At 48.0% G+C, this 21965-nt stretch overlaps 1 protein-coding gene across 3 annotated transcripts in view; it reads left to right on the plus strand.

Moving 5' to 3' along the window:
- Positions 1–21965, plus strand: part of PISD (phosphatidylserine decarboxylase) — a 351855-nt gene that overhangs the window by 258216 nt on the left and 71674 nt on the right. Inside the window, exon 1 of one of the 3 annotated variants that reach the window (XM_085635876.1) lies at positions 16449–16575. The exons of the other annotated variants lie outside the window; for them this stretch is intronic. Within the exon in view, the coding sequence (XP_085492002.1) occupies positions 16565–16575 (11 nt within the window). The 5' untranslated portion in view covers positions 16449–16564. Of the gene's footprint in view, positions 1–16448; positions 16576–21965 lie in introns of those variants that run through there. 3 annotated transcript variants of the gene reach the window in all.

Here is a 21965-nt window from a genome sequence, read left to right on the forward strand (position 1 = left end):
TGTTTTAATTTTTTAAGCCTCTTTAGGATATGCTCTTTGTTTACCTACATCAGATAGTGCCTGAGTATCCCCGAACTAGTGCGTACTGCTAGACATCACGGTTGGCATAGTGGACCCTCTTACAGCTCACTTCTTAGGTTCTTTGTGAGGTTTTTGCCTTTCTGGAATTTTTTTTATCAATGAGGAACTCTAATGTGCTCTGTCGTAAACAGATGCAATATGTTCTTAACTAGTTTGAAATGATTTGCTTTGTAATGTATTGGGTATTTGACCTTCTGGAAATGTCTCAGCGTGGAGGTACACTTTGTGCTCTATTGTACGAAGATTCATCATGTTCTTTATTCACTACTGAGATGTACTGTAATTAACTCCGTATTTTTTTTATTCATCATGTATTTTATTTACCACTGAGATGTTTGTTACTGTGTACTTTTATGGTTCGCTGAACAGAAATAAAGTTGTTTGATGATAAATACACATTCCCGCATCCTAATTATTGTAGACACACTGACGCACAACTACAGGTGTACGAACACATCACCACACACGCATACACAAAATACAGTTCTAATGTAAGTGCCTCAAGTTTGAGATGCGCTACTGCAATATAAATGTCCTCTGTAATGTAGTGCCTGGTCGCTCTTCGTAGCAGATCTGTGCAATATAAAATACCTAGGATAAGTACCTTATGATGCTGTGGTCCATATTCATCATGCTGCTAGTGCCAGATTGTGTTCTGAGCTGTGTGTGGTGTCAGGTTGTGTTCTAGGTAGTGGTATGTTCTGCAGTTGGTGAAGGTGCTGCCTGCTCTAGAAGGTGCCTACCAAACTGCGCAAGGTGTCTGGTTGCAAAATATCTATTGTTGGTTTACAGTGGTCCTTAGAAACCGCCCATTGATTACCATTGGTTCCTTTATTGTCACCTGCGTCTGCTTGCTTCTTATTCAATTGATTGCCTTCCTCTCCATGTGTTTTCCTCTTCCCAGGAGCTTAGCCTCTTTGTGATCCTTTTGATCTGCTGACGTGTAGCCTTCCACTGCTCACATTTATTGAACTACTTGTTCAAGGCATATGAGCTGCAGATTACACACTTTCGCATAGATCGCCATCTGGTGTTGGGCCCGGATGTTTGCAGTTTGTGTTTCCTCATGGAAAGTCTTTGGAAGTCACGAGGTCGGTGACTCCTCCCTTGGATCGTATTGCGCATGGGCTTCGGCTCCATCCTCAGATTTTTTTTTTCCGCCATCGGGCTCGGATGTAATACTTCGCGTTTCGGTTCCGAACATTTCCAGTTCGACGATCAAAGCGGAATCCTCGCTCATCGCGGTATTGTTCAGATCCAGATCTCCTCAATCACCTTCTCTTCGACACATCTTCGATTCCAGTCGTCAACGGCGGCCTTCGGGCCTACCCAAGCTCCGGTCCCGGCTGATTGAAAGAACTCCTTTCAAGAAGTGCCCTCGATGTGGGTTCAAATTCCCCCACACCGATCTTCATGAGGTGTGCAACCTCTGCCTCTCCCCTGAACACGAGGCTCGAGACTGTCCGGCCTGCAAGTCTTTCAGATCGAAAAAGACTATTCGAGATCGAAGGGCCAGATGAAACATGGCGCACTCCTCGACCTCCGTTCCAGTCGACATCTTCGGGGACGACGTCGAAGATCCGGGACAGCAGCACACCGAAGAGGACCTCGTCAGTGCTTCCGAAGCCGACGACTCAGATGTGGAGGACAATACCCCGGCGCAGAGGGTCGTGAGTACTATACCCCCTCCCGCACCCGCGCCGACAACCAAAAAGGCTTCGGTCACGCCTTCGCCTCCGGGCCTAGGCAAGACCAGAGACACTGCTTCAAACACCCCACCTTTGGGCCCGGTGAAGAAGCCAAATAAGCCTTCCGGCGGCTCGGGCTCGAGCCAGCCCTCCAGCGGTGCAGAGAAACACACTTCGGCACCGAAAAAGAGACTGGCCTCTACCTCGACACCGAGCTCCGCACCAAAGTCCTCGGTGTCGAAACCCAGCTTTTCGGTACCGACCAAACTCCATAAGGCCCTCGGCACCGACACTTCTACGCCAAAGCCCACCTCGGCGCCGACCAAGATATCGGAGGTTCCCAAGCCCAGTGCTAAGCACGGCACGGACAAGCCTAAAAAGTCATCGGCCCCGAAACCTTCGGCGCCAACGGAACAAACATTGTCACAGGAACTGTTTACACTGGATCCCTTGCAAAAGACTCTTACCAAGGATCCAAAAACTGGACATTTGGCACTCTCTTCGAAAAAGAGACATTTGGACAAACCGGCTCCGCCTCCACCTCCAAAGAGGAAGGACTCTGCTACCTCCCCTTTCAGAATGCCTTCCCCACCTCCTTCACCTCCTCCACCCTCTCCACCTCCGCCCCCTCCGCCACCCCCACCTCATCGCTCCACGACCCCGTCTCCAGACGATGATGATCAGGGGGACCCATATTACGATCCTGGGGATGTGCCCCAAGACCCCACCCCTACAGGATCCCCAGACCCATGGGACAACTACAATAATCCAGACATTCCAGACGTCCCACAAGATGACCTTTACCCTTCCAGGCCATCTCCACCGGAAGACTCCATTAGGTTTCCACCACCTACTTCAGAGGGCGGCACATTATCACGGGGTAGAGCTACACACTGACCCAGTAGAGGAGGATTTCCTCCTCGACACCTTTGATACTGCACATAGGTCTACCTCCATACTACCTATGCTCAAGGGGGTGATAAAACATGCGCCAGAGGTTTTTAAGGACTCAGTCAGGGCTAGGGTCATTAACCCACGCATAGAGAAAAAGTACAAAGCTGCCCCCACAGATCCTGCCTATATCAAAGGGCCAGCGCCACTGGATTCCCTAGTGGTTTCCACTGCACGGAAGAGGTCAAACTCCCAGGCGTCAGGCGAAGCACCACCACCTGACAAAGAGTCAAAGCTACTGGACGCGTCAGGAAAGCGCACTGCGTCACAGGCAGCCAATATATGTCGTATCCCCAACACTCAAACGCTATTGGCCAGATACGATAGAGCGCATTATGATGAATTAGAAACCATAATGCACCACCTCCCAGAAAGATACAAAAATAGGGCCAATGAATTAATTCAAGAGGGTAAGACTATAACTAACACCTCCATACGCTGTGCCTTAGACGCAGCTGACACAGCCTCCAGGGCCATTAACACTAGCGTCCTCCTCCGTCGCCATGCTTGGCTGAGAGTATCAGGCTTCAAACCTGAGGTACAGGCCTCCATCCTAAATCATCCCTTTGACCAAGAACACCTATTCGGCCCAAAGGTAGATGAGGCCCTCGAGAAAATGAAGAAGGACACGATACAGCGAAATCTATGGGAGCCCTGCAGTCACACCCTCCTAGGCTCTCCTTTCGTCGCTCTTCCTTTCGGGGTATGGCTAGAGGCTACTCCTCAGATAGCGCGTCCACTTCCTACAAATCCCCTGCTCAGTCCACCTTCACAAGGGGTTATCAAAGAGGCGGCTATAGGGGCAATAACAATAAAGGCAGAGGCAAAACAAATACCGCCCGCTCTGACACACCGCCTACCCAATGACTTCCCCCCCGCTCCCTCCAGACCATCCCACTCCGGTCGGGGGCAGGCTGCAAAATTTCCTTCAGGTCTGGGAGACCATCACCTCAGACAAATGGGTGAACCAAATTATTCGCTCAGGGTACTGCCTAGAATTGACATCTACCCCCCCACCCCCCCCCCCCCAAACATTCCACCCAGGCAACGCCCAATGTCACAAGAACATTCCACATTACTAAAACAGGAGGTAATCTCCCTCCTACAAAAACAGGCAATAGAACAAGTTCCCGGCAATCAGCAAAATTTAGGGGTCTACTCCCTATATTTTCTGATACCAAAAAGAGACGAGACTCTACGACCTATTCTAGATCTCCGGCCTCTAAACACATACATACATTCGGACCATTTTCACATGGTAACACTTCAGCAGGTACTTCCGCTCCTCTCCCAGAACAACTTTCTCACCACACTGGACTTAAAAGACGCATACTTTCACATTCCGGTACACCATGCTCACAGAAAGTACCTCAGATTTGTAGTGGACGGGCAACACTACCAGTTCAAGGTGCTCCCATTTGGGGTCACAACAGCACCAAGGGTATTCACCAAGTGCCTAGCGGTAGTGGCGGCACACCTCAGAAGACAGCACATTCACGTCTTCCCATATTTGGACGACTGGCTGATAAAAGCCACGTCCTACAACCAATGTGTACACCACACCGCCACTAAAATCCAACTACTTCACCAGCTAGGTTTCACGGTCAACCACCAAAAGTCCCAGCTAACACCATCCCACATAAAGCAATACCTCGGTGCCACCATAGACACCTCAAAAGCCATAGCCTACCCCAATCCTGCCAGGATTGCAAGCATTCAGGCTTTGCGTCAAAGATTCATACCTCAACACTTCCAGCAAGAGTGTTTATGCATCTGATAGGGATGATGGCCTCTTGCATTTTCATAGTGCCTCACGGAAGACTCCAGATGCGTCCACTCCAAGGTTGCTTAGCGCGCCAATGGAACCAGGCCCAGGGGCAACTGACAGATCTGGTGTTGGTAGACGGTCGCACCCATTGCTCTCTGCAGTGGTGGAACACCACAAATCTTTCCAGAGGTCGACCGTTCCTGGACCCGGTTCCACAAATAATACTAACAGACGCATCGCTCTCCGGCTGAGGAGCTCATCTACTACACCTCACAGTGCAGGGCACATGGACGCCGCAACAAAAGTTACTCCATATCAACCATCTGGAGTTACTGGCAATCATTCTAGCCCTAAAATCCTTTCAAACACAGATTTTAGGCAAAGCAGTCCTCATTCGCACAGACAACATGACGGCCATGTACTACAAAAACAAGGCGGCACACACTCTCCACAGCTCTCTCAACTAGCACAGAGCATATGGAGATGGGCAATTCCACACAAAATCTTTCTCCTAGCCCAACATGTCCTAGAAGTCCAAAACACCATGGCAGATCTGCTCAGCAGACAGACGCAGCAGATCCACGAGTGGGAACTTCACCCACAGGTTCTTCACCCGTTCTTTCAGATGTGGGGTCATCCACAGATAGACCTCTTCGCCACCCACGAAAACAAAAAATGCCCAAGCTTCGCCGCCAGATACCCACACCCATTGTCCAAAGGCAATGTGATATGGATGAACTGGTCAGGCAAATTTGCGTACGCCTTTCCACCTCTCCCACTAATTCCATTAGTGGTGCGAAAGCTACAACAGCATTCCCTCACACTGATCCTAGTAGCTCCAACGTGGGCCAGACAACCATGGTACACCACGCTGCTGGAACTCTCGGTAGTACCACACCAAAAGCTACACCTCTCCCCATGCCTCCTAACCCAGAACCATGGAGAGATCAGACAACCGGACCCAGCTCAGCTCAACCTTGCGATCTGGCTCCTTAGATCCTAGAATTCGGATACCTTAACCTTCCCCCTGACTGTATGAACGTCATCAGAGAAGCTAGACGCCCTACCACTAGAGCCTGCTACGCTGCCAAGTGGAAAAGATTTGTTGTTTATTGCCATAACAACACAATCAATCCTCTAGACGTATCTATACAACACATCATATGCTACTTGCTCCATCTACAAAGGTCTAACCTAGCATATACATCCATTCGGCTACACCTCGCAGCAATTGCCGCTTACCTACAGAACAGACAGCACCTATCACTTTTCAGAGTGCCTGCCATTAAAGCCTTCATGGAAGTCCTGAAACGAATAATTCCCCCCAGAGTACCACCCTCACCTGTGTGGAACTTAAATATAGTTCCCACAAGGCTAATGGGACCGCCCTTCGAACCTTTGCATAAATGCGAACTGCAATTTCTCACATGGAAAACAGCTTTTCTTGTAGACATCACTTCCCTTAGAAGGGTCAGTGAGATACAAGCACTTACTATACAAGAACCTTTTCTCCAAATGCACCAGAACAAGGTTGTTCTCCGTACCAACCCAAAATTCCTACCCAAAGTCATTTCCCCCTTTCATCTAAACCAATCGGTAGAATTACCGGTATTTTTCTCCCAACCTCAAACTGTTGCAGAAAGGGCTCTACACACGCTAGATGTTAAACGGGCCTTACTTTACTATATCCAGAGAACACAACCTTTCAGAAAGACCAAACAACTATTTGTCTCTTTCTCTCCACCACACAAAGGCAACCCCATCTCAAAATAAGGGATAGCTAGGTGGATTGTAAAATGCATACAGATTTGCTACCACAAAGCAAAACGAACACTATCTGTTCCCCCTAAAGCCCACTCTACACGAAAGATAGGGGCTTCTATGGCTTTTCTAGGGAACATCCCATTAGATGAGATCTGCAAAGCAGCTACATGGTCAACACCGCACACTTTCACTAAACATTACTGTGTAGATGTGCAAACCAAGCAACAAGCTAGTGTGGGCCAGGCTGTACTAAAAACACTATTTCAAACCACTGGAACAGATACTGGTGGTCGCCGCTAAGGTTGGGAACTGCTATATAGTCTATGCAAAAGTGTGTAATCTAGTTCATATGCCTCGAACGGAATATGCTACTTACCAGTATGCATCTGTTCTTGGCATGTAGAGCTGTAGATCTACACACGCCCACCCGCCTTCCCGGCTACCGGTATCCGTTCCAGTCTATCTTATTTAGATACAACACACATGGGTTTCTTCACTGTTATAACTATGCTCCATCTTTCCCTGTTGGCGAAAAACAATCTGAGGATGGAGCCGAAGTCCATGCGCAATACGATCCAAGGGAGGAGTCACCGACCTCGTGACTTCCAAAGAATTTCCAAGAGGAAAAACCAACTGCAAACATCCGGGCCCAACACCAGATGGCGATCTATGCAAAAGTGTGTAGATCTGCAGCTCTACATGCCAAGAGCAGATGCATATTGGTAAGTAGCATATGCCTTTCTTTTTTCATTCAGCACTCCAGGAGAGTGCATTTGTTTGCTAGCTCTCTACCGCTTGTGCTGCTTCAGTCCTCTCTTAACCCCTGTGCTGCGTTGCTCCCTACATCTCCCAACTTGTGTATAAAAGCACAGCCACCAGGGATATAGTTGCTGGGGTGAGACTGAAGAGCATACTTTAAATATTGTTTTACCGCCTGCATTCCACATATTGTGTAAAAATCACAAGCTTTGACACACAAGGGTTTTCAGGGTGTTGGGTCGAGGGCCATCTGCTGCGCCCAATCAGCTGGTGCCCTGGAGGCCAGTAACTCTACTCCCTAGGCTAGTGCAGAGAAGCAAATGGCTGAATCCTGTGGAAAAGTAAATTAGACATTGGAAAGCGTTTCCTTCACATTCTGACAAATTTCTTATTTTTTTAACATTCCGTTCAGAGGTTCTTGAGTTAAAACTTTTTGACCTCTCAAAAGAGATGTTTGCTTTCCTCCAGTATTTTGAAATGTTTTTTCTTTTGATTTACTTTGTTGGACCCAACAGCTTGACACTTGCATTATAAAGGCGAGACACATTTGCTTTGCTAATTAATGCTCGTTTGTGTGGTGTCTCTTGACACTTGCTGCTATGAATAAATAAATAATAATATTTTATTGTTCCATTAATTAAACCCATAACAATATTACATACACAATTTCTAGCATTCCATTTTTTTTCTAAAAATTACATTGTTATAATATAAAAAACATCATAAGATATACACAATTTTTGAAATATTCTTCAAATTAGCTCTTTAAAGTGCTTTTGCTTTCAGTTTTTGTTCATGAATGTGTAGAAACTTTATCAATTTGCAATTCATTTGGGAATCGGTTGAGTCCACTCCTCTTATAATAGCGGTTCTACACAAATGTACCTCTGTCCAAGAACGCTCTCCGTTAAAAGGTAATTCGCGCTGGTTGCAGTACCTTACAGTGGTATACAAGATGAACCAAATCTTCCTTTTAACTGCTACAAAGCCGGCATTTTTGATTCTCCATACGCTTCCGTTGCGGGGCGTCCGCAAGAGTAGGGCACTTTCCAAACTGCAATGCCATTAGTTTTCTTTTTACATGAATAGAGAAGGTGGAGTCAAAATAGGCCGCTTGTTTCAGTATTTTATAGCTATTGATCACTGTCCAGGAATGAGATCTTTTAGCAAAAATGCCTTTATCAACCAGCAACTAATAGAACTTTGCAGCTTTATTTAGTGCTAGCTTGAATGTTGGATAGGGCATATTTTTATTCCAGAGATCAATGATACAGGTAACCTTAAGTGCATATTCTAAGAATTTGTAGGCTCGCAAGTTTTTTTTCTTTTCCAATTCCAGCCATAAAGATTAATTGAGCCTATTTTCCTCTACATATTATTTTATCCGGTACCGCACCTTTATGTATGTGTAGAGTCTGCCCAATGTTACATTTAATAGCCCAAATTCTAAGCGCATTTGCGCTGGTGAGGCGGTCTTGGGGAGCTGTAGAACCTTTTTATAAATACTTGTTATTAGCTTATTAAGAGTCTCTGAGTCCTTCTCGTGCATAGCGGCACTGGCGTATGATAGTGTTGACAGTACTTTGGCAGAAATAGTCGCCAGCAGCTGTCTTAATGAAGGTCCCTCCAGTTTCTTTGCTAGTGATCTAAGGGCAAATATTAGGGCACCTGCTCGCAGGGTCATGTCTTTTTTCTGGTCTTCAAAGGATAGCTTATCGTCTACATAAAATCCCAAATACTTGTAGCATGATACATTCTCTAATAATTTGCCTTTGAGTTTGATGTTATGATGCGGGGCTATTCGGTTTGTATTGAGCATTGTTTTGGATTTGGGTGAATTGAGTTCCAGTTTATTTGCAGACAGAAATTCTGAGATGTCGTTTAATAGTCTTATCAAACCCACCCTAGTTAAGCTCAAGAGAAGAATATCAGCTGCGTAGGCAAGGTGCGATAATTGTAGTTTGCCTAACTTTTGTGAATGTGAGTTAATTCCATCGAGCTTTCCAGATAGGTCTGAGATGAATAAGTTGAATAGGTGCGGGCCAACATGTACCCCTATTTTAAGCCAATGGTGGTCTACACCTTTCTGGAAATTTTAGCTCCATCCCCAATCTTCACACGAACCCAAGTATCTCTATAAAACAGCAGTAGAACCCTAAGTATTCTCTCTGGTATGTTCCAGAATTTTAATTTAGCCCACAGTAGTTTCCGGTCTACGCTATCAAAAGCAGCTTTTAAATCTATATGACACAGATGCAGGTCCTGTTTCTTGTTTTTACATTTTTCAGCAATCAGTGAAATTGACAGGATATTGGAGATAGTTCCAATGCCCTTTCCAAAGCCTGTTTGATTTTTTGGGATTAAATTACGTTCTCTTGACCAATCAACCAGATCTTCAAGGATAAGTGAGGCAAAATACTTAGTTTCAACATCCTGTAAGGCAATTAGCCTATAATTTGTAGGGTTAGATCTGTCTCCTTCTTTATAAATAGGGGTTATGATTGATCCCTGCCAACTTTCTGGAACTAGATTGGTAATTTCAACATCAGTGTAAAGTTTTTCTAGGTGCGTGCTCCAATACTCCGAATCCTGTTTAAATGTGGCTTGCGGAATGCCATTCGGGCCAGGAGTTCCATTACCTTTGTTTATTATGTTTATTATTTCTTCTGTTGTGTAAAGTAACTGCTTTGTCAGTGGAACCAATTCATGCTCAGTTGACTGCATCGCAGTCAGCGATTGGCCTTTTTTCCACGTCTTGGAGTTGTTTCTGTTGAAATTTCTCCCTGAGAAAATTAACCCATTCCTGCTCTTGAACAAACGATGTTAATGCAATGCATTTCGAGGCCTTGACAGGTTATTTATTGTCTGCCAGAATTTATTCGAATTTGAATGTCTTGCGTTGTAAATTAGTTTGGACCAGAAACTCTCCGTTTTCACTTTTTTAAATTCCCACATTCTCTTTTTAAATAGTTTTCTTAGTTGTCAATGTTTCCCATATTATCCCCTCGGATTTGTCTAAGTGCAGATTCCTTTGTGCTCTTTTTAGTTCTCTCTTTAGCATTTGTAGATCATTTGGTTTATCTTTAGTTTGATCATATCTTTTAACCCTGATTTCGGGTTTGTTCATTATTTTTGCTAATTTGTTTAGAAAAAGCAACCAAGCTTGGATTCTATTCATGGGTTCTGTTGTTTGTTTTGCCAGGAGAACCTTTATTGTTAAGAACAAATCTGTTTTGGTTGTGTTTGTCCATTTCAGACGTTTTAGATTTATTGAAGTAATTTCGCCCTCTGGTGTATTAGTAAAATGAAATCTTGGCATGGTCAGATTAAAAATGACGTGCTGCATTGAGTGATCACTCAAGGTGCTGTACTCTATGAAGAAGCGAGCCAATAATGGAATTAGAGGAAGTGTTATAAGTGTACAATCTAACGTTGATTGCGCCCTTGGGCCGCGATACGCTTTTGTCAGTGGGCGATCTTCATCTGTTCTTCCGTTAAGCACGCACATACCTTGGAATTCAAGATCTGTTGCTAGTTGCTGACCAATACGGTCCACATGACAGGTCCCAGCATTATATTGCTGTGGAACACACCAATATGAATTATCTGCTGTTAAGATTTCATCATCATCCGAAGTGAATATCAGATTGGAATTAAAATCTCCTGTCACTATTAGATTCCACATGAGCTCTGCACAACGTAATCTTGATATTGTTTTAGTTGAGACCATTTTTCTCCTTTTTTATTTGAACCTTCGGTTGTGTGTAATAGTTAATTGATACCATTGTATTTCTTTACCTGAGTGTTGATCTGAGAATGTAACAAGTTGTATGCTGGGATCCGGAGATTTTAGATGTTCTGTTGTTATTTTTAAATCTGTGGATACATATACTATCCGTCCGCCTATTGCACAACTAAATTGATTGCATTTTTCCGCAGCTACTGTGTAGTGAGTGAAACCTACTATCGGAATCTCTTCCTGCGACCAAGTCTCCTGCAGGGCTGTTATGTCACAATCTGCCCACTCCTTAAGTGGAAGGTCCTCCTCAAGTAATCGCCTAGCTCCAGCTATGTTCCAAGTTAACGTGTGTATAGCACCTATTGCAGAGCTGGTAGCCATAACTTTCTTATGTCAAACACTACTTTTGTTGCTTAGTATACTGGGTAGCCAGTTCCATTGATCTTGATTTAGTTCAGTCTCCCTTTGTACTTCTGTGGCTAGTCCCTCTGAAATCTGGGCTGTACCACTCCTACCCTTTGCATTATGTAAAATTCAATAAACCTGTGCGGAAACTGCAGTTTGATTTGTTTTCCTTTTAGTATGCTGCGTTTCAATTTCTTTCAATGGAAATGGGTAACAAGGTATTACTGGTGCTGTTATTTGTATTCCCCAGGCTGAAAATTGATCTGAGCTACTTAGTATTAAGTGTGCTAACTCTGACGTCTGCCATGTAGTTAATGTTTGTTCTTTTGTTGTGTTATCTCCTGGTAGAAATTGGACTGCTACAAGATCTGACGATTGTACATGTTTTAGTGCCTTAATTTCTGCCATACGTTTCATAATATTGCGTCTATTTAAGATATCGTAACTGCCCTGCGTTTCATATTCTGGGCTCCATATTAACTAGTGAGTTACCTGGGTACTTGGTGCAGTTCCCCTTCTTATATATTTGTCCTCCAGATTCTTAGGCTGAGATTTAATTTGATTGGGAAAATGGATACTTAGATGGCCATAAGAGGAGCATTGCTGCTTGGTCTGTGTTGGATTTTGAAATACTACTGGAGTACATTGATCTATCACTTCTTTTACTGGATGTCGAGGTAAAGAAGTTGTATCTACTTTCTCTGCGGGTGTAAATGCCCCAGTAACAGATTTCCAATTAGTATTAGTAGATTCCCTGTTTACTACTACATCCGATCTTAATTTGTGAATACTTAACAGAGTATCTGGCTTCATTGCCTCGTTCCCGCTCTCCTCAGTGAATCAATGTGAAAACCTGGACTGGCTTACTAATAGTTTTTCCACATGTCCTACAGCCAACTCGGTTTACATGCAAAACCTTGTATTGCAGTAAGAAAGAACTCAGTCAAGGGACTGCTATGCTTGATGTTATAATCCACCTAAAAGACATTTATTCCATATTGGGTGTATGTAGAATTTTAGACCTGTTTTGTTGGATGTTGATTTATTCTGTGAGAACAATGCAGGTGAAACAAACTTTACTTTACCCTTTAACTGATGCATTTGATTTCTGCTTCAAACTACAGTATGCCATTTAAAGAAAAGCAGTAAATATGTTTGCTGCATATAGATATAAAGACTAAAGGGAAAAAAGACCGACTGGTACCAGCTCTCTCCTCTAAAGAAAGAGAAACTATTTCCTCCAAAAGTTGGCTTTATAACCCTTGTCCAGGGCCTGGTACACTTTCATCCAAATGGTGCAAAAACCCTGCCCCATGGCCTCTCAGACTCGACACTCACTCGGTAAGGGCATCCTACATGTATGATCGAAGATATGAAGACATACGAGCTCTCCACCCCCATCCTGATGAAAATCCATTGGCTTCCCTTGCAGGCCTGCACCAGCCTCAAAACCAGAGGCATAATTTGCAAAGCCATTGTCAATACCAGCTGGATAATATAAAAGCCATTACGACTGACACCCCAAGCTCACTATCTCGGGAGGTTCTCTGCATATGTGCAGCCCGGACACCATCATATTGCAGACTAAGAAATGTTTTTTTTTTTTTTTTTTTTAAATGGCACAAGACCTTTTCCATCTTTGCATACAGGATCTGGAACAACATCCCCATATCCATCAGGACTGCTACAGTGCGGCTCCAGTTTAAGAAAGAGTTGAAGACTCGCCTGTTTAAAGATCACTACATCACAATGCATTAACCGTCCGGAACACAGCTTTCTCCCCTATCACTCGGTGACTTGATGCTTGTCTTTGACCCTGTACAGCGCTCCACTGCCTTTTTGCTAGGTTTGTCCTATAGAAATAACATATACATACATATATAGATATACACACACAATCTATTGCCCGTAGGGGAAGTGTATACATAAATGAAATCTTACCAATACAAATAATGCACAGTGACTAAGAAGTGACCAGAGGAGTGTAGAGAGTTACTTTGTCCTAAAATGAATACTTCAAATTGATACCAGAATAGGATTAGTAGGAAAAGTTGAGACAGTGTCTAAGTCCTTAGCATCCAGGTGTGGGTTGCTTTGTAAGTTTGTTAGGGTAATCCAGATGCAAATTGTGCAGAGCTCATGGATGCATTAATGCAGGAGAAGGCTACCAGACTCGGCTAGCTGGAGGGAACTGTACAGATAAATAGATGGTTAATATGTGTTTGCCATTGGTCTTACAATAAGTTTGCAGACACCAATTTTGTGAACAGATAAAGTGGTAATCCCAGATAAAATTGACAAGTATAGCCTGTTGTAAGCAAAATATTTGCGGCCTTCACAGGTGTGTCCGGTGGAGATTGCTGTTGCTTCTCATACTAATGGAATTTACATGGAACCGAACAGCAGGCTTGGTGAAGGAAAGTGCCACCTGACCCGACCAAACCTTCATGTCAGCCGGATGCTCAATTCTGCCTAACTCTGTGTACCCCAGAGCTCCAGCACTGTCCAGTATCGGCATTCTCCAGGATTGCCATACTTAAAGGCAGGACAACTGCGATGACTCCACCATCAACCCCGATGGGTTTGTCAGTGATGGAAACGTTAGAACCATTTTGAAACCCACTCCATCTACAGAAAGTGCTGCAATGCTATGAAGATAACATCAAACAAGCATGATTGTGGTTATCCCACCTTACTGACAGACTGACCGCATTTCTCTGAGGGCATCCAGGGTGACTTATTGTGCCGTGAACTGAGGCAGAAGCAGAGTGACCACCATTCAGGAGAGTGAGTACAGTGTTGCCTTGCAACTTGGTGTCACTTGGCATGTTGAATCCATCTAGTTGCCCACAAGCTATTTGCATTGTGAGACTTGTGCATTTAGATTGCGCCTTTCTACCATTGTGTGGTCCTGCAGCACATTTGAAATGTGGATGCCTTTTACATTTATGGGGTTTTCCTTGACTGGAGTGAAAACGATCTGTTACCTTTTTATCTGCCATGTTTTGTATGTTTAAAGGATGGATCACATTGGATAACGACCATTATGATCAGAATAGACTAGTATAGTGCTGAGCGATTGATTATATTGGACAATGACTGGCACATCCCGTTATGAGTCAGTGTAGAGTATTGTGTATAGGTGTGTGCCAGAGTACTTGATCAGATGTTTTCATTGCTTGGCTTGGATAGGCTGTGCAGTTTGGAGGCATCTTTTTCCCATTCTGTGGCCGTGATGCTGCGTTGTGTGCATGTGGGAGAAGCATAGTTCAGTTCCTCGGTGTGGTTCATCCTTGATACAGTGTTGTGTGCATGTTCGAGATGTATAGTTTGCTCCCTCGGCTTGGTTGGTCCTTGATGCTGTGTTGTGTGCATATGGGAGAGGCATAGTTCCCTTCTTCAGCATGGTTGATCCTTGATGCAGTGTTGTGTGCATATGGGAGAGCCGTAGTTCACTGCCTCAGCGGGGTTGGTCCTGGATGCTGTGTTCTGTGCATGTGGGAGAGGCGTAGTTCACTCCTGTGTGATTGATCCTTGATGCAGTGTTGTGTGCCTGTGGGAGTGGCATAGTTCACTCCTCTGTGATTGATCCTTGATACAGTGTTGTGTGCATGTGGGAGAGGCATAGTTCACTCCTCTGTGATTGATCCTTGATGCAGTGTTGTGTGCATGTGGGAGAGGCATAGTTCACTCCTCTGTGATTGATCCTTGATACAGTGTTGTGTGCATGTGGGAGAGGCATAGTTCACTCCTCTGTGATTGATCCTTGATGCAGTGTTGTGTGCATGTGGGAGAGGCATAGTTCACTCCTCTGTGATTGATCCTTGATGCAGTGTTGTGTGCATGTGGGAGAGCCGTAGTTCACTGCCTCAGCGGGGTTGGTCCTGGATGCTGTGTTCTGTGCATGTGGGAGAGGCGTAGTTCACTCCTGTGTGATTGATCCTTGATGCAGTGTTGTGTGCCTGTGGGAGTGGCATAGTTCACTCCTCTGTGATTGATCCTTGATACAGTGTTGTGTGCATGTGGGAGAGGCATAGTTCACTCCTCTGTGATTGATCCTTGATGCAGTGTTGTGTGCATGTGGGAGAGGCATAGTTCACTCCTCTGTGATTGATCCTTGATGCAGTGTTGTGTGCATGTGGGAGAGCCGTAGTTCACTGCCTCAGCGGGGTTGGTCCTGGATGCGGTGTTGTGTGCATGTGGGAGAGGCATAGTTCCCTTCTTCAGCATGGTTGATCCTTGATGCTGTGTTCTGTGCATGTGGGAGAGGCTTAGTTCACTCCTCTGTGATTGATCCTTGATGCAGTGTTGTGTGCATGTGGAAGAGCCGTTGTTCACTGCCTCAGCGGGGTTGGCCCTGGATACTGTGTTCTGTGCATGTGGGAGAGGCGTAGTTATCTGCCTTCCCGTGGTTGATGTGTGGGTTGGTGAGCAGACCTAACAGCTATGTGGCTTGGACCCCTTGTGTGCACGATGGGGCTTGTTGGGTTTGTCTCGTGTGCTGTTGTTGTAGGGTGGGGTATGAATATAACTTTCCTGTCCTCCTCATAATAATGGTAACAAACAAAGTACTGTGGGGTAAAAGGACAGGAGCGGCCCCTGTGCTGTACATGACACGGATTGCCGTAGCAGTTGTGACGTGCTAGGGATGGCTTACTCTACTGCACCATCCAGAAATGGCAGGATGGCCACCTGGCAGAAGTTGGTGGGTCAATGGTAGGTTTCTTAAGTTAGAACTGGAGTAGGCAGTGTTGCTTCCAGGGCCCGGGAGAGACGAAGTTACTCTGGTGCACACGTTTCTGGGGCTAGAGGTTGGTGGTGTGGCTTTGGCTGGGTGGTTATCCATTGTGGAGCCGGGTGAAGGTGGTGATGTTGGCAAGTGCAGAGGTCTGACTTGTGTTACTCGAGAGGACAGGTGGGATGAGATCTGTAGGTATTTGTGCCCAGATGTTGAGGCATCGTTTGGTGGGGGCCTTCCCCGATTTGTGGTGCTAGCGTTTGGCTGAAACCAGTCTCAAAACTCGTGTTGCATCATTCTCATGTGTCAGCAGAGGCCGTGCTTGTGGCGATGCGGGAGTGTTGAGATGGCTGTGCAGGGAGGGGCTGGGAGGGCCGGCCTGTCTCCCTATCGCGTGCATTCTCCCATCCCGCCGGGGCGAGGTGTGAAGCGGCAGTCTGGGGGTTCACACTGAACTCTGCCACCGAGGCGTGGCTGCCGTGAGTGGAATTTTTTATTGTCCGTGTTGACTTCCCTTGATGGAGGCTGTTTGTTCCTCAAATCAGCGACATTGAGGCCAAAGCAAACAGTGCAAGGATAAAAAGCAGGGGCCGGGTGGGACGACAGAAACTTCCCTGGCAGGAAGAAGCGGGTACCCTGAACTGAGTGACGGCGGTGCAGCGCAGAGCGCCATGAGGCCGAGGTAAAGTGCCAAGTGTTTGCTGACTGCACGGCGTTGCATGGCTGCCCCTGTCTTTTGTTCTGCCTCGTAATGTCGCTGCATGGAAAGTCATTTAACTAATCGAAGTGCAGCCCCTCAATCTTTGTCTGTTATCAGCATTTTCCCTGTATTTTGAAAAAAATATGTGCTCCTATTTATATCATTTTTGGTTTGTTTATTTTTAATTGGTAACGGATTTATAAAGTTTTCCATGAAAGTGCACACATTTTATTAAATAATGTTGAAGCGTGTGTTGTTCTTTGGTTTAGTCGCAAGGGAGGGAGCGGGCTCGTTGCCCAGCCGCCCCATGCCGTCGTCCGGCCAGTACCTTGGTCTGAGTGTGAAGGTCACGACAGAAGCGCGGCTCCTCCTGCCCTGGGAATGCGGTGGGAGGATGCCCGGACAATGCCTGCCCTTGTTAGCTGTGTCCAGCTGGGATGCGGGCATTCCGCGCGGCATACAGCGAATCCCAGGCTCAGCTGCGCCTTCAACCTGTAGAAGGGTAGAGTGCAGGGTGGCCTATGAGGAAACCAGACGAGTCGGCCGCCCGGGGACCTTCCCGTGCCCCATAGACTGTCCGCCTCCGACAGTGGTGGTTCATATTGTCTGAGGTGAAGTGACGCAGGAGCTTGGAGTAAGGCCATAGAAGATACCCACTGCCGCCTCTCCCTCTCCTCCAGGCTTCCTACCCAGTGTCCTAGATTCCCAATCCCTTCAATTTAGGAAAAGTGCTCAGTGCCGCAGTAGGGGGCGCGGGAAGCCCAGGCCTCCGCTTTACTTGTGCCCATCCGAAAGGTGCCTCCACTCTGCACCCTGATCTTAGCAGGAAGGGGTCAGCCCGACATTGGCTCTTATGATGAAGCTGGCCAGGTGCCTCGGGCACCCGGCCCACACGGAGCGAGTTGGCAGGGGCTGCAGAGTGGTGGACGCGGCCCGATGCCACCTGAGCGTGAGGTCTGAGCCGCACACTTGTGCTTTGCAGTACTTGTAACTTTATTCCACTTTAGAAATGAGCGCCAACTTCCTTCTGACAGAAGATGACCAGCGCGTGGCACGCCTCGCCTCACGTGCCATCATGGTAGAGACAGAAGCGCTGCTAATGGCGCGTGACATAAAGGGAACGGGGCAGAGACGCAACTGGGGAGGTGAAGACACGACAGGGAATGAATAAGAAAAGCTCAGGATTTAGGTACTGCTGGCGGGGAGAGCAAAGACTGGGCCGTGTCATCCCAAAAGCTCAGATTAGACTAGGGCAGTATCTCAGAAGGGGCAGAGAAAGGCGGGACGGGATTTGTGTACCGCAGGAGACGAAAGGAGATAAGGACAGTGTCAGTCCAAGAGCGAAGTGAAGAGCCTGACTCACTATCACTGCAGGGGGTGCGACATAAGACTGGGACAGTGTCACAGCAGGGCTGAGAGGTGGGAGGCGACAGTATACTGCACGGGCAGAAAAAAGGGAGTTGGGCAGTGTCCAAGCAGGGCTGAGAGGAGTGAGACGGCAGTATACTGCAGGATGGGAGAAGAGACTGGGGCAGTGTCACGGGATGAGAGGAGTGAGATGGGCAGTATAATGCAGGGGGTGAGAAGAGACTGGGGCAGTGTCACAGCAGGGCTGAGAGGAGTGAGACGGGCATTATACAGCAGGGGATGAGAAGAGACTGGGGCAGTGTCACAGCAGGGCTGAGAGCAGTAAGACTGCCAGTATATTGTAGGGGTTGAGAAGAGACTGGGGCAAGTGTCCGAGAGGGGATGGGGCGGGAGATTATACTGCAAGGGGTGAGAAGAGAGTGGGGCAGTGTCACAGCAGGGCTGAGAGGAGTGAGACGGGCAGTATACTGCAGGGGGTGAGAAGAGACTGGGACAGTGTCACAGCGGGGAAGAGAGGAGGGGAGATTGGGGCAGTATACTGCAGGGGGTGAGAAGAGACTGGGGCAGTGTCACAGCGGGGGTGAGAAGAGGGAGATGGGGCAGTGTACTGCAGGGGGTGAGAAGAGAGTGGGCAGTGTCACAGGATGAGAGGAGTGAGATGGGCAGTATAATGCAGGAGGCGAGAAGAGACTGGGGCAGTGTCACAGCAGGGCTGAGAGGAGTGAGACGGGCAGTATACTGCAGGGTGTGAGATGAGACTGGGGCAGTGTCGCAGCAGGGCTGAGAGGAGTGAGACGGGGCAGTATACTGCAGGGGGTGAGAAGAGACTGGGGCAAGTGTCACAGCGGGGATGAGAAGAGGGAGACGGGTCAATATACTCCAAGGGGTGAGAAGAGACTGGGGCAGTGTCACAGCGGGGAAGAGAGGAGGAGAGACTGGGTCAATGTCTCAGCAGGGCCGAGAGCAGTGAGACGGGCAGTATACTGCAGGGGGTGAGATGAGACTGGGGCAGTGTCACAGCAGGACTGACAGGAGGGAGACAGGCAGTATACTGCAGGTGGTGAGAAGAGACTGGGGCAGTGTAACAGCTGGGATGAGAAGAGGGAGACGGGGCAGTGTACTGCAGGGGGTGAGAAGAGAGTGGGTCAGTGTCACAGGATGAGAGGAGTGAGATGGGCAGTATAATGCAGGAGGCGAGAAGAGACTGGGGCAGTGTCACAGCAGGGCTGAGAGGAGTGAGACGGGCAGTATACTGCAGGGTGTGAGATGAGACTGGGGCATTGTCACAGCGGGGATGAGAAGAGGGAGACGGGGCAGTATACTGCAGGGGTTGTGAAGAGACTGGGGCAGTGTCACAGCGGGGATGAGAAGAGGGAGACGGGGCAGTATACTGCAGGGGGTGAGAAGAGACTGGTGCAGTGTCACAGCGGGGAAGAGAGGAGGGGAGACTGGGACAGTGTCTCAGCAGGGCCGAGAGCAGTGAGACGGGCAGTATACTGCAGGGGGTGAGATGAGACTGGGGCAGTGTCACAGCAGGACTGATAGGAGGGAGACAGGCAGTATACTGCAGGGGGTGAGAAGAGACTGGGGCAGTGTCACAGCGGGGATGAGAAGAGGGAGACGGGGCAGTGTACTGCAGGGGGTGAGAAGAGAGTGGGTCAGTGTCACAGGATGAGAGGAGTGAGATGGGCAGTATAATGCAGGAGGCGAGAAGAGACTGGGGCAGTGTCACAGGATGAGAGGAGTGAGATGGGCAGTATAATGCAGGAGGCGAGAAGAGACTGCCGCAGTGTCACAGCAGGGCTGAGAGGAGTGAGACGGGCAGTATACTGCAGGGTGTGAGATGAGACTGGGGCATTTTCACAGCGGGGATGAGAAGAGGGAGACGGGGCAGTATACTGCAGGGGTTGTGAAGAGACTGGGGCAGTGTCACAGCGGGGATGAGAAGAGGGAGACGGGGCAGTATACTGCAGGGGTTGAGAAGAGACTGGGGCAAGTGTCACAGCGGGGATGAGAAGAGGGAGACGAGTCAATATACTGCAAGGGGTGAGAAGAGACTGGGGCAGTGTCACAGCGGGGAAGAGAGGAGGGGAGACTGGGGCAGTGTCTCAGCAGGGCCGAGAGCAGTGAGACGGGCAGTATACTGCAGGGGGTGAGATGAGACTGGGGCAGTGTCACAGCAGGACTGACAGGAGGGAGACAGGCAGTATACTGCAGAGGGTGAGAAGAGACTGGGACAGTGTCACAGTGGGGCTGATAGAACGAAGACGGGGCAGTACACTGCTGGATGTGAGATGAGACTGGGGCAAGTGTCCCAGCGGGGACGAGAGGGGAGGGGGCGGGACATTATACTGCAAGGAGTGAGAAGAGACTGGGGCAGTGTCACAGCAGGGCTGAGAGGAGTGAGACGGGCAGTATACCGCAGGGGTGAGAAGAGACTGGGGCAGTGTTACAGGATGATTGGAGTGAGAAGGGCAGAATACTGCAAGGGGTGAGAAGAGACTGGGGCAGTCTCACAGCGGGCAAGAGAGGAGGGGAGACTGGGGCAGTGTCTCAGCAGGGCCGAGAGCAGTGAGACGGGCAGTATACTGCAGGGGGTGAGATGAGACTGGGGCAGTGTCACAGCAGGACTGACAGGAGGGAGACAGGCAGTATACTGCAGGGGGTGGGAAGAGACTGGGGCAGTGTCACAGCGGGGATGAGAAGAGGGAGACGAGGCAGTGTACTGCAGGGGGTGAGAAGAGAGTGGGTCAGTGTCACAGGATGAGAGGAGTGAGATGGGCAGTATAATGCAGGAGGCGAGAAGAGACTGGGGCAGTGTCACAGCAGGGCTGAGAGGAGTGAGACGGGCAGTATACTGCAGGGTGTGAGATGAGACTGGGGCATTGTCACAGCGGGGATGAGAAGAGGGAGACGGGGCAGTATACTGCAGGGGTTGTGAAGAGACTTGGGCAGTGTCACAGCGGGGCTGATAGAACGAAGACGGGGCAGTACACTGCTGGATGTGAGATGAGACTGGGGCAAGTGTCCCAGCGGGGACGAGAGGGGAGGGGGCGGGACATTATACTGCAAGGAGTGAGAAGAGACTGGGGCAGTGTCACAGCAGGGCTGAGAGTAATGAGACGGGCAGTATACTGCAGGGGGTGAGAAGAGACTGGGGCAGTGTCACAGCAGGGCTGAGAGGAGTGAGACGGGCAGTATACTGCAGTGGGTGAGAAGAGACTGGGGCAGTGTTACAGCAGGGCTGAGAGGAGTGAGACTGGCATTATATTGCAGGGGATATGAGCAATATTGTTAAATCCACTCTGGGTGTATCAGCGTGTGTGGTGGTGAGAGGTGGCCTTGTTTAGATTTTCCATGTGTCATACCTGGTCCTGGACATGATTTAGGTGGTACCTGGATGTGAGGCAGTTGCGATGTATGATGACAGGTTACATATATTCCACAGGTGTGGTAGGATGGCTTTAGCTTATATTGAGGAGGTGGGCCGACTCCGGTGGTTAGATGGAGGGCATGGATGCGTCAGTAGATGGGTTGTCTATTGGTGAAGGGCCGTGGATGTCCGTGGTGGGTGAGAAGCTGGTTCAGTGGATGTCACAGATCTCAGTGGTACTCGACTGGAGTGCTCGCCCACGCTGGTTTGTGAGTTTTAGGTGTGGCCTCCATGTAGAGTTGAGGTTTGAGGCTCACCACCAGTAGCTGTGGTTTGTGCATGTTGAAATCAGCCATGTGTGGCAGCGGTTGCACGTTAATGGTAGCCCTTCCTGGCTGCTCTCTAGTGCGGCTAAATGTTGCATGCATACCCCGTTCACCCATGTTAGTGTTTTCTACATGCTAAATTTACCCCCCTACCTCCACGTCTTTGGTTTGGTGATGCAGTCCTTAGATCCTCATCACTGCTGTTGTAACTGCAGCAGGTACTTAGTTGTGGTGCAATTGGTAGTCCTGTGGGGTGCTGGTGTTCTCCATATGGCTGTGGTTTGGGAGTGCATGTATCCGTCATG

Source organism: Triturus cristatus, chromosome 11 (assembly GCF_964204655.1).
Source record: "Triturus cristatus chromosome 11, aTriCri1.1, whole genome shotgun sequence".
In the NCBI taxonomy this organism is placed as follows: domain Eukaryota; kingdom Metazoa; phylum Chordata; class Amphibia; order Caudata; family Salamandridae; genus Triturus; species Triturus cristatus.